General features: G+C 42.7%; 1 protein-coding gene across 1 annotated transcript in view; it reads left to right on the top strand.

Annotated features, from left to right (window-relative positions):
- Nucleotides 1-2,154: 2,154 nt before the first annotated feature.
- The window catches only part of LOC138292940 (intercellular adhesion molecule 5-like), a 191,756-nt gene continuing 177,096 nt past the window's right edge, over nt 2,155-16,814 (top strand). The window contains exon 1 of the mRNA XM_069231828.1: nt 2,155-2,881. Within this exon, the coding sequence (XP_069087929.1) occupies nt 2,818-2,881 (64 nt within the window). The 5' untranslated portion in view covers nt 2,155-2,817. The remainder of the gene's footprint in view (nt 2,882-16,814) is intronic.

Here is a 16,814-nt window from a genome sequence, read left to right as displayed (position 1 = left end):
CCATCTTCACTAGTGCCACATGGCCCACTACAGAATGCAGAAGAGAGGACCAAAAAGCAAACTGGGCTCGGAGGGGCCATGACGGTCTGCAGAGATTTGCATTCAGAGAATGGTAGATATTAATCACTAGGTATCGAAAGGTAACTGGTTCCCAGTTCTATCTGAGGTCTAATTGCATATAAAGGGGAAAACAGTGCTATATGTTAAAGAAACATTAATAACATTTTAAAATGTTTAGATTTTGTTTTTTGAAGATTCTATGTGTACTTGACACTTAGGGATAACCCAGATCACTAGTTTGGCTTTTGCTCAATTTCAAAACCATTTTAAGATATGGATAAAGTGGGCAAATGCATTGCACAACCTTGCAAGGGGTCTTGCCCCTGCTCATCCTTCACAAGTGCGAAAAGCGGACCATTGCACCAGAAGAGTTTGCCAAGGTGAGTGAGCTGCTTGTTCAAACCACTTGACAGTGCCTCTTCTGTTTCTCTCCTGTCTGCAGAGAAAAGTCCCCAGGTACCCAATACCTTCTGATAGTCTTGGTGGACCCATCTTGTCTGATTTTAGGAATTGTCCCACCTTGTTCTTCTCTTCCTTATTTATCCAGTTCTTAGCAACAACCTCCCATTTGATCTCTATTTCATCCTCCTCTTTTATTATCTTTGATTGGTTGTCCAGGCTCCCAGTTCCGAGATAAATGTAGAGTCCCAGACTTACACTCTAATGCTGTGAGACTACAGACAAGTTGTGGGTACCTCACATCCTGACATTAGGTGTGAGACTGTTGCCTACACTGTCTGCCCTGCCTCATTAATGGGTTTTTTTAGGTTGAAAGTCAATGGTTGGTTGGGGTGAGCCAGATGTTTTTGGTCAATTTGTTTAAACTAGCATAAAGTTGATTACCTTAATGTTTCCCAAACTGTTTGCCAGGTGTTTTAAAATGTTCAGGAACATAATCAAAATGTTGTTACTTTCTCTTTAAGAAAGATTGGGTATATTTAGGTAAGAGTGATGGCCTTGCTGCAGTAATGAAAGGGCATTAATTTACTACTGAACAAGGACGTAATGTGACAGCTGAATGTCGCATACCAGGAAGCAAACACAAAAAGAGCACAGTGAATAAATAGTGTTATGTTAAAAAAAAGAGTAAATAAATACACTGATAACATAGTGAGGCATGGCTTCTCTTGGGTGTGTCTGTAAAACTGATGTTCTTGAATTTTTGTCCTGCATTTTGACCCTTCGTCCTGAATTTTTGTCCTAAATTTTGACCCTTTGTCCTGAATTGTCCTCGGTGCATGGTGGTCACTCTAACACTGAGTCGTACATTTACTGCGACAATCCGTGAGTTCATCGTGAGAGAGTCATGATGTCAGATCGTAGCACTTAGGGAGTTCTTCCTTCTTCAGTCAATGATTCACTGCAATAGTCAATGACTCATCTGCAGCAGTAAATTCATTCTGAGTAGGGAGTTCATTGTAAGCAATAAGGGCCTGATTTATGAAAAGTTAGCGCCGCCTTTATGTCATGTTTTGATGCAAAAGCGGCGCAAACTTAGAAAAAGTAATTATGGCCCATATTTATACTTTTTAGCACCGCATTTGCGCCGCTTTTTGATGTAAAAACGGCGCAAACTTACAAAATACAATTGAATTTTGTACGTTTGCACCGCTTTGGTGTCAAAAAGCGGCACAAATGGGGCGCTAAAAAAGTATACATATATATAGGCCTATATTTTGTAAGTTTGTGACGCTTTTGCGTCAAAAGATGACGAAAAGGCGGCGCTAACTTTTTTATAAATCAGGCCCTAAATTCAATCTGTGGCGGTCTGTGAGATTCATGTGCAGTAGTAAGTTTATTATGAATAGTGAGCGCATTCTGCTTCAGACAGCGAACTTATTCAGCAGGATCTAATGAGTTTCTTCTGAGACGCTCCCTTAGTATTTTCCAGCTGACAAGTATCCCAGGTCTAAGTGCTGTGTGAGGCTCCAGCCCAGGTGTTTTTTCCTTTGAATTCTGGCACTTGTAGTCCTGTTTTATAATGGAATAAATAAAACTACAATAACAAGGAATTCCAAGGGAAGACCTGGGCTGGCGCAGCGCATCATGCATGGACCTGGAAAGCTTGTCAGGGCCGTAGGTCGGCAGTACGTTCATTCTGAGCAACGGTTCCTTCTGCGCAGTGGCGGCATCTGGCAGTCAGTTGGTATACTACGCTGCAGGGAGTTCATTCTGCAATAGTAAATTCAAAATTTCGTTCATTCAGTGGGTTTGTCCACCGAGTTCTCCTCAGTTGCAGACGTCTCCTGCTAGCTCCCCCTCTGTCTCCCCAAACCACCACCCTTTACCCCTGGCTCCTTGGGGGTAAAACTCGGCCGGCCTCACTCAGCTTCCAGCCGAGTTCGTCACCTTTGCCCCCTGACTGAAAACGGACGCATGCCCGGTGCCGTGCAGGCGCCAGGAGCCCCGAGGGCATCCGAAGAGCCCACCCAGGACATGTTTTCGTTTGAGTGCCAGCAAAGCCGAGGTCATGCGTGCTCCGGTGCCAGCCCCGGACGCCAGGGCATGCGTGCACCAGTGCCAGCTCCTGTTTAGCTCACTCGCTTCAAGTCTGTGAGGCTTGCACCCTGTGGCCTGCGCTGCAATCTCACTGCCCAGGCGGGCTCCTTCCTTCCTTCCTCCAGAGTCTAGCAGAGAAAATCACAACGCTGTAGACGCAACTCAGGGAGGGGGGCCCCCGCACGAGTGACTGGTCACCGCTCCTTTCCTTCTCAGAAGAGCCTCGCTCGTCCCGGTGACCACCACCCGGCCATCGCCATGAAGACACCGGGGCTGCCTCGAGCGCTTCTCCTGCTGGCTGTCATTGGCACAGGCGTATCGGGTGAGTGCGCGAAAGAGACAGATCAGCTGGGTGAATGAGTGGATGGATGTGTCGATTTCTGTGAGTGGGTAGTGCTGAGTATCTTACTAAGTGGGCGGACGAATGATTGAGTGGTGGTTGAATGGGTGGATGGTTGCTTCAGTAGGTGGATGGGGGAGAGGGCGATTGCTCAGATGAAGGGGTGACTGAGTGAATGTGTGTTTGGATGTGTCCGCAAGTGGCTGGATGGGTGACTCAGTTGGTGTGTGAATGGATCAAGGAGTTTGTGAATAATTGGTTGGATGAGTGGTTGTGTGGGTGACTGTTTTAAATAGTTAAGTGCTGGTTAAGCTAAGTGAGTTAGATGAGTGGATGGTTAGTTGGATGAGAGTAGTGATTTATTTTACAATACTTGGTATGGTCAAAAAGTGAGTTTGTAGATGAGTGAGGTGATGGGAAACACGTGTTGGTATTTGGATGAATATATGGATGAATTTAGTGAATTTATGAGAACGTTGGGTCTGTAGGTAGGTTTTTAGCACGGCTACAAAAAGCCACTACGTTTTAAATGTAATTATAGATGTAGAGCACCTGTCCCAGTCTGCACTTTGGTCTTTCTCATTTACAGATGCCAACAAAAAATGTTTCTGGGTCAAAAGTTACAATAACTTGAGTTACAGGCGTCAGTGTATTTGGAGAAATTTTTGCAAAGGTGAAGTGGTCATCTTTCTCTTGTTGATTTCTATTGTCCTTGAATTTAACTGCTACTAAAGTGGTGACACCTTTCTGTAGATAGAATTCGTGTCTTCTAATGATGAACTGAGGACTAGCTTTTATCAGCATGAAACCGCCCTGCCCTATGTAATCAACCAAACAAGGTGGAATCAACTGAGTTGTATTTTTTACATGAAAAGGTTTAGTGTTAAAAAATATTAAAATCATTTATCACGATAAAAAAAAGCCATTGCATAAAATACATAAGTATTAAATCAGTCTCTTTAATGCATTTCATAATGATATCGCTAAATCATCTTTCATGAAAACGATAAGATAGATCTAAACGTTTTGTCAATTTCCCAATAGATTCGGCGTCTGTGGCAGAGAAACAGTAAACAATAGCATCCTGGATAGTTCAACAGTTAGAAAAATAAATATAGGCTTCAAGTAGTTCCTCCTTAAATCAAGTAGAACCGGACATATACAAATAAGGTGTTCTGTTGTCTTTTTTCGTATAACCACATAAACAACAGTGCTTTGATGACAGACACTTTGGATTACAAGAGACTTCAAATTGACACAGTAGTACAAACATAAGACGGAATCTTAAATACTTTAGTTTACAGCTGGTCATCAAATTATAAGTAAGATATTTAAATTTTTTACTAAAATATAAGTCGATTTTATAATGTTTATATTATGTTGCTGTTGGCAGATCGGTAGCTCAGTTCAAGGTGAGGCAAATTGTGGAGATGTGTTAGCAAAGGCAATTTGTTTTCTGTAATTACCATGCTGATTTTAGCAACATTAAGGCATGGGGAGGAATCACCCTTTGTTGTCACCTCTTTGAATATCAAGGATCACAGAAAGTTCATCATGATGGAGAGATGTTAAGAAATGAATGAAATCAATGGTAGGTCCAGTCATGCTCTACACTGTGGAATCGAGGAGCTTAAGTTTAGCAGAAATCGAATCTTTTTTATATATGTACTATTTAAAATTCTAATAATATTGTCTGGAAAAACTATGGAGCCACACAATAAGGAAGGTGCTACTTTCACACCTACCATCTAATTGCGTACCCTAAAATATCTTTGAGAATCTTTAGATTGCTTGTGTGGTTTTATTGGCCTTTGAATTTTGGACTGATGACGTGAGTCATCCAATTTAACCTATTATCCATCATTACTCACAGATAATTGTATTCGGTAACGTCCTCAAGAACGCAGCCATCAATTTTTACTCTTAGTTGATACTTGGATTTACGAATAACATTAGTTTTGTTTTTACTAAATTGACTTTTAGATCATTTGCTGAATTAAATTTATGTAATCATGTTAACTGTGCTTGTGCCTGCTTGAATCAAGGAGAAAATGATTATGTAATCTGCGGAGGCCAGGTAGCTGATGGCTCTTCCTCCCAAACTAGGGGACAGAGCCTCACTACGGTTTAAATATGAAGACAGATCAGCTATGTATAATGAAAAGAGCAGCAGAGCTATCACACAACCCTGTTTAAACTTGTTGGCAGTAGGAATCTTTGCTATTAGAGGTTTGTTTGTTAACTTGACATATAGCCAGGTGTTACAAAGTGTTATTAAAAATCTAATAAATTTCAGTTAATTCCCCACATTTTAACTTCTCCCATAGTTTGTTCCGATTTACTTTATCAAATGCAGAAGAATAATCTACATAGCAAACATACAAGCAAAGATTTTTTCTTCAAGTGTTGTTAATTAATAATTTAGAATCAATGATATTATCTGCTGTTGAGCATCCTGATCTTAAACCAGATTGATTAAAAGTTATTCAATTTAGACTTGATGCATACATGTACAATTCTTCCGCTATGAATGTTGAGAAGAGTTTACCCTTGGTTTCAAGAAGAGCAATGTGACAGTAATTGTTCGGGTCCTTCTTTGAGTCTTTCTTGCGGAAAGGATAAATAGAAGCTCCTTCCAAGCAGGCAAGATCATGTCAGATCCCAAAACCTGTGTAAATAAGGCACCCAGCATCTCACATCGCAAAGGAATGTCTGGTTTAATCACATCTATTGGAATATTATTTGGGGCTGGGGCACTAGAAGAGAACAACTTTTAGTTACAGCCACTATGTCTTCACTGGTGATTCCCAGCTCAGAGTTTCAGCCCTAAGGGAAATTCAATAGACCCAGTACTGCGGCCAGCATAAAGACTGTCAATATGTGCTTTCCAAGCCTTGAATGAAATAAAATGATTATGGGCAACTCAATGTGATCCAATGCCACTCCCTACTAAGGTCCAAAATAATTGAACATTGCCTGTTTTGATGGGGTAAAGTAATTTGGACCACGTGACATCTTGGGTTCTTCTGTGAATTTGTTGACTTTCAGTGCTATAACGTGTTTGCCTAAATATATTTTGGTTCCTTAGTGGTTCACACACATTTTACAAAAATCCACTGTCCTTAAAGTAGCAGTTATTTCACGAGGGTACAAAATGTACAGAAAGGTACCAGGCATTTCACTTTTCTTAGGGTATCATGTTTTGACTCCTACAATGTCTCCCAGTGAGACACCTGTACTATATATATGGAAAATAAAACACTTTTTCTGCAAGACTGTTTCTTAAGGGACTAGATAGAGGCCTATGATGTGGACAGATAGTAACACCAGGCCTGAAGCCCACTTTTAAAACATACCTGGGATATGTAGAACACAGGAGACACACCTTTTAACTCATAGAGTGTGCACATAGGGACTTGTTTTATGCTGAGATGAATAATGTATGCAGGGGTGTAGCTTCATGGGGGTGTTTGGGTTGTTACACCCCACTAACAAATGTATTTTCTGATAAATGCTAGTGTAAATGTGCTTTCAGTCCGGTATGTGGATGTGTCTGCCGGAATTCACCAGGAATTTTTACATGAACACAGACAAAAATGTACACACACTCTCTCTCGCTCTGTTTTTGAAAGTCCTCAAAAATGTTGGTTATTTTACAAAATATTGTCCTTTCTCTTTCTTAGTACTCTTACCAATCCGCATACCTCTCCCTTTCCACTGCTTTTAAGGCCTTCACAGGCACCCTGCTTGACGTATATTGTTATTTTAACATTATATGATTGTTGGAAAATCTGAAGTCTCCACCGCCCCCCTCCCACTCAATGTTACTGACCAAACTATCTCCCTGGTTGTATGTTTTATACAAACTATTTTACTGTGGGAGTTAGATGGGACAGCGCTAGTAAAATGTTTTCTATGCTTCTATTCTTGACAAAGTCATTATTTGTCTGTAAATAAAATTTTCAATAGGGTATGGTGAAGGTTTCTTCTTAAAAAATGTTTGTGTTTTGCTGTGTTGGAAGCCCTTTCTGTCAGCATGCGTTAAAATGACAAAATCGCGAGCTAACACTGGCGCAGCACGTGCCGCATAATGCCGCATTATTTGCCTCTCCTTTTTGCATGCGCGAGTCAAGCCTGCTGCATAACTTGGTCCGGAAACACTGATGGGGCAGATAAAGGGAGTTACTGTGCCTGGGGATTACAAGGTTATTGGAACCACACACTTCAGCTGCTGAATGGGAAACACTGTGGCGCGCATGCTATTCCCAAAAACGTCAGGGATGAGCACTCTGGAGACTGATGAGCTGGCAGCTTTTCCTACTGAGGGCCCCCAGTGAATGCAGTACCTGGGAACATTCAATCCCAGGCCTGTGAGTAGAGATTGAAAACTGTAAAACCTGATGACTTGTGCAGGGTTTAACATATCCCAGTTCAGGCTGTTTGCTGGCACTTGCATATTGACATCTGAGGAGAGCATGTTGGAAGGAAATCTGCTAATAAATAAGACAGATCAATTTGACAATGTAATATAGGTTTAATCGATTTTCAGCTGGGAACGACAGGCAGTCTCAACATAGAGGCCATGACTGAAGTTCAAAGTTCTAGTTCACGAGCAGTGGTATTTATACTGTAAAAACCACCAAAAACTACGGTTATAAGTGTCGCCTCATGGGTGGGTAAGTAACATTGATGTCATTCAACATCCCTACCTTTCTGCACGACAAGTGAATATATGTCACATGATGGTCATGGTAGCGCTGCCTTGTGCAAATGCTTATTGGACCCTTACACAGTTCGCCTCACCAAGATATGAATGTCTTGTGATTTTTAGGACCCTTGCGCTAAGGCAAGATACACCCATTTTGTTCCACCCTGTGCGTGCTAAGTGAAGATTTTGAAAGGACAGTTGGTGCAGCTCCAAAGAGAAACTTTCATTCTAATGTGGCTTTGGCCTCTTGTGTGTTTCAGCACAGCTAACTTAACAATGCTGCATGTGTATAAGTTTCCTAAGTAATAAGTGTTTGTTTGTCCTAAATATGACCTGCCTTTTCTATTGAACCCACAGTCTGTCTATTTTAGCATATCATGTATTAAGCCTTTCACTACTTACATTGGTTTACAACTCTCCCTGGCCTAAAATGTTTGTACTGGGGTTTGTGAACTTATGTTTGTATGTATGTGATGTATATGATGTGTTCCTATTCTTCCTACATCAAGCAAGGCACAGGGACAGTGCAGAGTGTGTCCAGGATCACATCATTTGTTGAAGTGAGGGAGCCAGGACTGACTCTGGCGTCATCCTTCACTGCTGGCAGTTCAGTCACAGTAGTGCAATGCTTTGCCACTTATTCTGGGATGTTGCTGGAAGCAGTATGTGCTTGGCAGTGACGAATGGATAGCAGGGGCCAGGGCAGTGCCATAAACATATTTACTTTGCTCTGATGTTCGGTTTTGGTGCAGTGCTCTCAGGGGCATGCCGTGGCATCAGATGTCTTTATTTCCCTTCTGCTCCCATTGCCTCATTCTCTGCTCTCCTCTGTCCCCACCTCTTGTTCACATCTACCCCACACTTCGAACCCAGGTTTAGTAAGGATGGAATAAGAAGCAAGTTGATCTTTTGAAGTGTTCACTTCTATAAAGCTTGCATACTTACCTTGTCCCTCCTGTGTGATCTGTTGCTTTTAAATAGGGTTAAACTAACTGTTTATTCACCGATTCATACTCTAAGTACATTCTTGCATTGCTGAGTATTCATCGGTTTCTCTACACTGGGGACTAATAATACCCCCGACAACGCCCTGCAGTCACACATTTGTCAAGAATCCTGCCCATGATTCAGTCTGCAGCCCTTCCGGCCCTGCAGGCTCTGGCTACAGGATGTTGCCCTTCCTCCCTTACCCTCTGGGGTATCATTAGTGGCTATATTTGTGAGGGAGTACACATCTGCCAATCTCTAACCCAGACACAGGATCTTAAGGTGCCCTGGAGAGGTTTACACACAGGGCTATTAATGGACGAGGATCAAGTTTATAAGGAGGGGACTCATAGACAATTTTATAGACCCTATGGAAATAATTATAGACACAGTAATTTACAGCTTCATAGAGTGACAGGCACCGTTTTAAATTCAGCTTCACAGAAACATTTATAGGCAGCTGTAAAGAGCCTTGTAATCTTGACCACTAGAAATAAGCGAACCTGTGGCCCCAGCAGTTTCCCTGTCATTCTGGGTTTAGCGTATTCGCCACATAATTCACCATACACTGTATGATTTGGAGAATTCCACAAAAAAATGATATCTAGTTCAAGGCTTTCAAAGTGCAGCCCTGAAGCTTCATGAAACCGTTGTTCCCCTGCCCTGTTTAGTGTCAGAGAAACAGCTGGATTACCACCGGGATAGCCACTGCTGGTTGCATTGGTGGTAATCCCTGGGGCAGTGGTCAATGGCCACAACAGGACAGCTGGGTCACAAGGATGGGTGTCCTATGCTCCTGAGGTCAGAGGCTACCAGCGCTTATACTCCACACCTGTGTCTGTTATGCAAGGAAAAGTGAACGCGGATTAAAAATGTTAAATCTCCCCAGTATGCATCCAAAAAAAACCCTACATGTCGGGACGGTAGGGTAATGAAAATGGAGGGGGGCCCCCAGCAGAGAACATGGAGGGGCCCCCCTCTCCGGAGTCACTTAGTCCAGGTGCTGTGCTGATAGGGCCCCCAGCAGAGATCGTGGAGTGGGCCCCCTCTCCGGACTCACTCAGGGCAGGTGCTGTGCTGATAGGACTCCCAGGAGCTCAGAGGCTCCCCCTACACCGCGGGGTCTGCGGGGGCCTTTGTTACACCACTGTGTCGGGAATATTCACTTTTTGTTCAAAGAAATCAAACTCGTGCTTTTGAAGTTTGTTTCCTATGAACAAAGACGCCTGTCTTGACTGCTGTCAAGGGAGCTGCCATGGCAGCAGCAACACAGCAGAGAGACCCCCCCACTAGGCAGTTGGCAATATAGAAATTCGGAAGGGGGTCCTTCACTGATGGAAAGGAATGCGTCCCTTCCTGCCTTAATAAGGCCCAGACTTATAAAGAGATTTCAAGAGACTTCCAGACAGATTTTAATTCTGTGTTGTAGACAAATTTAATGAAAACTACAGGGAGAATTAGAATTCATTTATAGAAAGAGTGATTGATTGGCAAAGTTATTAACAGGTTCGTTTCTTGCTTAGTGCAACTCAACAGTGATTGCTCCACTGTATCTATTAGTTACCCTATGGATCCTGCAAACTCTCTGCCTAGTTCACTACTCAATGGGACCTTTAAACTGTATGCTAAGGTCCTACTTGACACAATTAGGTTTTGGCTGTCCAACCAAATAGCATCATGCCACCAAGTCTGGTTTCAGAGAGGATCAGAGCACTAGAGACTGATACTTTCATTCATTTATTATAATGCAAAATGTGTACAACTGAGAGTCGGTGTACTGTACATTGTGGATCAACATGCTATTTGTGATCGAGTAAATAGTCTATGGGAGATATTCTCAAATCAAAAACTAGGTTTGGTGACCAGTGAGTTACATGCTTATCACTCACATCTTCCTGCGCAGTAAACTCAACCTTTCACCATTTTGAGATTGTTTCCTTGGCTATCATTGACTTGGGTAATAGTGACAGTATTTAGAAATTGCAAAAACTGTGGTAGGAAGTGCTATATGAAACATATTGGGCCTGATTTTCAAAAGTGGTCACCGTGCAATTTTTTTGTACTTTGTTGCAAACAGACTTATCCTTTGTGGTGCAAGAGACATTAAAAGCACTCACATTGCAAAATACATTTTGCTAAGAGTGGTAGACCTTATGCTTCATGAGTATTATTGAGTTTGCAACTTCTAGTGAAAAGTTTAGGATGTTGAGGTGGAGGCCTGCACGGCACAGCAGGCCTCCATTGCAGAATTCAAAATTGCAACGTGCTGGTGATGTAAACATTTAAATCAAGGGTCACAATCACACAACACGTGGGATTCAGGGATCAGGGAGCGCATGTAGTCATCAATGGGACGATTGTCTGCCCAAGATTTGCCCAATCTGCACACTCTGAGTGCAAGCCAGAGGCGTCTCATTTGCTATGGCAGAAAGGGTCACCCCATTGACTGAGCCAGAAGCAGAAAAACAAAACAATTGCTTTCTATCGTTTTATTTGTCTGCTTCTGGCACAGCAGTGCAGGCGGGGGATGGGCTGGGCCACAGGAGGTGGGTGGGGGAGGAGGGGAGAGTGCACCTACGTGCGCATGTGCGTTTGGCTGACCGTCTGAGGCCGGCCAAATACACATGCACACTTAGGTTTCTCCAGCCCGGCTCTATACACAGCTGGGATAGAGAAACAGCACAGACCCCAGGCTTGTGTCTGACCAATCCTGATGCTGCTTACATGAAATCTTTAGCATGTAAAGAGCGCCAGGATTGCTGGGGAGCCTGTGCTGGTGTCGCAGCGAATGCTGGTACAACACATTGACGAAAAAGGAGCGATGAACGAGGCTGCGGTGTCCCTGATGGTAAGTTTAATTTCTTTTGTTTTATTTTTGTATTTTCTCCCCTCGTGTCTGCCCCCTGCATCCCTCCCCTTGTGATTTACAGCCACCGCCGCTGGTGTAAGCTCTCAAATACAGCAGTTTTTACTTTGCCAAGGCTTACAACCTGCCTACGAATAGCAAAACACTTTTGTGCAACTTATACATTATAATTTCTTTGCGGACGCAAATTTCCTTTATACATCATATATGATTATGATTATTATTATTATTATTATTACCTTGTTAAGGATAGAAGCAAACTGCTTTTTTTAATCTGTCCCAACTGCAGCATATGGTGGAGAAATATGGGCTTCCACTAACGGATCCAGAATCTACAGTTTCAGAGTCTATCACAACTTCTTCTACCAATGTCCCCAATCCTTATTTGTGAGGATTCGACGTTAATAGTTTATTTGAAATCTACAGAATGCCCCAGACGGATGTTCTACCAAATCACCAAGCCCTTTCCCTGCCCAAACTACGTTATATAAAAAGTAACGGTTTCACATCAAGGCAGGGGCGCAAGAGACCCCTGAGGCCAGATTTACTCATTTTTCGCACAACGGGATGATCAAATTTGCTGGCCCTCGGTGTGCAAGGGGGGGGAGACACAGCACAGGGACATGACTATAAAGATTGGCCTGCTGCTGCTGTCATACTCTGCGCAGGCGCACAAACAGGCTGCCTTGTGTGAGACACAGACTTGCACTAGGTGAATGTGTCCTGTTCAGCATATGATTTGTATTGGGGGCATACCGTTCCAGCACAAAACCCTGTGTGTAGACAAACTCAGAAGAATCCCACACATTCACTATGAATTGTCTAGCATGCATGCAATATATATAGAAGAAATACAACACATTTCCCCTCGTTAATGTTCGCTTCAAGGACTCGATAGTTTTTGAGGCAAAGTCTGATCTGGCTTTCTTAGAAGTTTGGGCGTTGCGCTGATCCACCCCAGTAATACCCCCATGACAACCTCTGAATGCTAATGGTCTCAAAGCAGTGGACAGGGGTTATTGCACTGAGGAACTGGCACTTTTCCAGTGCAAACCACATTTTGTGCTAGATAGTTTATATCCTGACCAGACTTTGTTTCATTTTTGCCACCTAAAAGCTTTAGTAAATCTAGGCCTTGGAGTTTCCAATCAACACAATAATCCCTTCTCTCAAAGTGAGGAACTGGATCAAGGAGAGTAATTTTTCTTTAGCCCTTATCCAGTCCTCAGCAATTTCATATTTTTACTAAGCCTACTAGTTTTCGGTTTTTAACAGAATAATACAGACAAAAACATTTATTAGCGCTCCTGTGTGGCATGTGTAAAAAACATTGACAAAACCAATAGATTGTGGGAAGTGAAACAGCAGCCATGGTGTAAAAACTTCGCACTTGTATAGCGCACTACTCACCCGTTAGGGGATCAAGGTGCTGTACACGTACTGCTGTGGAACCCCTCCTGGCTTTTCCCTGTGAGGCGCCCACTCCTGGACAGCCCCAGGGTGAAGCCAGGCATCCAAGCGCTGTGAGGGCCATTGTGGAGATTAAGCAAGCTATTACCCAGAGTTACAGAGTGGGACCCATCAATTAGATTAGGCACCGAGGCGAGAATTATCTAGTCCAAGGGAATTGAGCCCAAGACCCGCCGAGGTGGGAATTGAGCCCTGGTCCCGGGCCAGATCTCTGCATCAGGGTCTGCCGCTCTAACTATTGTGCCACACTTCTCCACTAGTTTCCACAGAGCACTGTGTGTGTGAGACGCTGGGCTATGGCGCGAAATGTGGACAGAGCAGTTGCATGAATTGAGGTGTGTGGTTCATTTCAAGGGTAACATGGCCCTAATATAAGGAAGGAAAATGTTTGTTGAGATGTAAAGAAAACTATATTTGTAATACATTGCCTTCCCCAGGCCCTAAAGCTATGGTGTCACTGCACCTGCTGCACTAATAATACCTATGCCCCTTTCCCGGAAAGACGAATAATATGCAGCTTCTAAAGTGATTTGTGTAGTGTATGATGCCTATGGGGTGACCTGTGAGCTATGGGATGTGGAATAAGTTGTGCCAAAGTCAATGGGGTGAGCTGGGAGTTGATGTGGTTTGAATTGATGTTTGGGATGGGCATTGGGATGCAAAAGAGCTGTTGATGAGATGTGATCTGTGGGTTTGGCGAGATGAGAATGGACAGACTGATCTCCCGGTTTCGAAGTGTAAGGTGAGCTTTGAGTTTGATGGGTGATCTATAGGTGGGTGAGCTTGGGTTATTAAATCTATGAGATGTAGGATGAGTTTTGTCAGTGAGGATGGATTGATGAGCTGGGGTAAGCTTCCGCGTGAGTACTGGGGCGAGAAGTTGGGCGAAGTAACATGAGGTAGGCTAATATGTCCAGTTAATTGTGGGAAATCTGTAGGGTGTAAGATGAGCCGTAGCGTGAGCAGTGGTGTTAGATGTAGGTTTGTCTGCAGAATGCATGGTGTAGATTTTGTTGTTAATTTGGGTGGGTCAATCTGTGGTGTATGAGGTAAATCAGATTAGCTTGATCTTTGGGGTGTAATGAGGGCTGTGGGTGAGCGCATAACTTTGCTGAATGTGCCCGGCCCCTCACGACCTGTCCCAGGATGAACTCCCCATGCTCTGTCTAGCAAGGCGCTTGATCGACGGTTGGGATAAGGTTACTGATGGCTGCAGATCTCTAATCTCCTACAAACACAGAGGCTCACGCAGTCATTTAAGGGTACTTATCCAAGAGGGCAGGGCAGCGATATGCTGACGCTTAATCTGGGCCAGTTGTTGAACCTGTATTGTGCCATTCAAGACATAGAAATTAATTAATGGAGTAAGAACTTTAGATGCTATTTTATTTATTTGTGATTTTTATATCGCACGGGCTTCACTCACGCAAAGAGAGAGAGCGCAGACAAAGAAAGAGGAGGATGTTTTAGTCAGTGACTGCCCTGCTCGAATAAAAGTTACCTGCTGATGGCTGTGGGTGTTTTGTGTGAGGCCAAAACTTGCACACAGCAGGCCCTTGTGTAGCCTTTCCCCCCGTTTGAAACCAAAACCATGCATACGCACTGCCAGCAAAAAAGAAAGTTAATCGAAAGCGCAAGGCCAGTGGAAGAACACTGGTGCCAGCCATTAGCCACAGCCAGAAACAGTACTTTGTCCAAGCTCCACGGAACAGCCAAAGCAGAGGAAAAAAGGCAAGAAATGGTGCAGGAAGCTGCTGCTGACCAGTGACAAGCAAGAAAACGAGAGTGAGTCCCCACCGCTGTGCTTCCTCACCCTTCCTCTTTCCCATCACAGCCTTCCTCTCTTGCTGGCATTCTTTTCTCCTCACCTAGGACACTGGCACACCTTAAAAGTCTATGCCTCACCTTTTTTCGCAGTACAGGCAGCTTTTATAAAAAGCACTTACAAGTTCTGTAAAGTATTTCAGTGCTTTATAAAAGCACCAGTTAGATTGCAAAAATACCCTTTTTTATGGCACATAGAATGTTGTTCACAGGATGTTGAACCAACACCAAGATTCAAACCTGGTTCCCCAAGTCGGCAGCTCTTTCCTTTACTTTACATTTTTATTATAGCCATCTGTAAAATGTAAAAAAAAAATCGACAAAGACCATAAATTTAGCATAGACAAAACCTAATGGCTTTGCCAATGCTTGTTCTTTATTGTTACATATAATACAATCTTGAAATACATACTTTCATGATGTGCTCTGTATGAAAACTTCTCCAACACTTGATTTTACAAAAATGTTGTCCATGTAGAACAGCAACCCGGGCCGCCCAAAGGGTGCATATAACTGCAATGCTTCTTAGTCCACTATTGGCATTGTCCGGGTGAGTGGAAGCATGAACGTTTCAAAATTCATGTTTGAAAACTATTCTTTAAAAAAATACTTGCACTGATTTAGTCTGATGTAATACTACTACTAAGATGCAATTGTTCTGCCTGTGAATAAAATACATTTTTGGAATATTTTAAGAAACGTTTTTATATTTTGCACGTTGGTTGCAGAATGTCTTTAAAAGTGAAGATGGCCCAAAAGTTAACTGTTCAGGACATCCTAGTTACTTGCTTTCTTTCACACTGATTAACTTTCAAATAAAAGCTTGCCCTTTTTGAACAGGGATCCACATGCAAATCATCAGGTCAGGAGTGCACTTGCGGCCCCCAGATTATAGAGCTACCGGGACAGTATAGTATAGATGATTCGGCAGTGCTGACTTCAGTGCAGCATAGCTGCAAGTTAAAAAAGCACACTAACGCAGCCAATGCTGGTAGTGTCATAAAGCTAGTTTATCTTTACTTTCAATCTTTTGCAACATAACTAAAAAGACATTGGCTAAGTCAATAGATCTTGCATAGGCAAGACCTATTGGCTTAGTCAATGCTTGTTTCTTGTTTGCTTAAACACTCCACTAGAGTGCATGTATTTTTCAGCCCCATCTCTTGTGTGCTTCTCCCCTCAGCAAATATTCCTCCGGCTAGGTTCCATGTTGCTGTTCTTTCCTCGCCCTTCTTTTTTTTCTCTATTTGTTATTTATCTCAAACCGCCTGCTGTTTTATATTTGCTGACTGTGCCTGGGGCTCTCCCGCTCTTTTCACTAGCAGCATATGGTATCTAGTCTCATGTGTCTGCTTGACCTGCTCACCCAACATGAGAAAATCCTAAACAAACCCTAATGCTGTACAGTTATTTCCTGTCTTAATGGCTTTAGCGCTTGGATTTGAATCATGAAATCAGCATTAGATCGCAATTGCTTTTGTATGGTCCTCACTACCAGATCAGGATTTGTGTTTTTAAAGAATGTGCTGTATTTTAGCTTTTAGTGAGATTCAATGCTATATCTTCTAGGTTCTTTAAATGTAATTTTCGTAAAAAACAAAACATGGCTAATCTTCAATCTGTTATCAGCCCAGTTGATGATAATTAATTGAAGGGCCCTCGAAAAGCTAGGGAACCACGGAAGATAAAGTTAATTTTTAAAATTCAAATTGATACTTAATAAGTGTGAGTGTGACCTCCAAACATTTTCAGTAATCTTTCGTTCTCCATGTGAAAGGCTTATCGTAATTGGCTCTGATATACAGCAGTTAAGGCCATGTGATAATCTGTTCCCAAGATTCTTCAAAACATATTTGTGAGTCCAAACAGGTTGTTGTATATTCCAAGATTCATTTTTAATTGTGGTATGACTTCTTTGCTTTGATCCACACAAAGCTATTTTCTTGTATTTCCAAACGTAGCCTATTTTCCAGCATTTCTGAACAAAATTCAAACGACCGGATCACATTTGCGTTTGTGCTGTGGCAGGGATCTCTTTAATCGGATTTTCGGGCTTTTAG

This window comes from Pleurodeles waltl, chromosome 4_2 (genome assembly GCF_031143425.1).
Source record: "Pleurodeles waltl isolate 20211129_DDA chromosome 4_2, aPleWal1.hap1.20221129, whole genome shotgun sequence".
NCBI lineage: Eukaryota > Metazoa > Chordata > Amphibia > Caudata > Salamandridae > Pleurodeles > Pleurodeles waltl.
The sequence above is the reverse complement of the archived record's forward strand: the minus strand, read 5'-3'. Positions and strand labels throughout refer to the sequence as shown.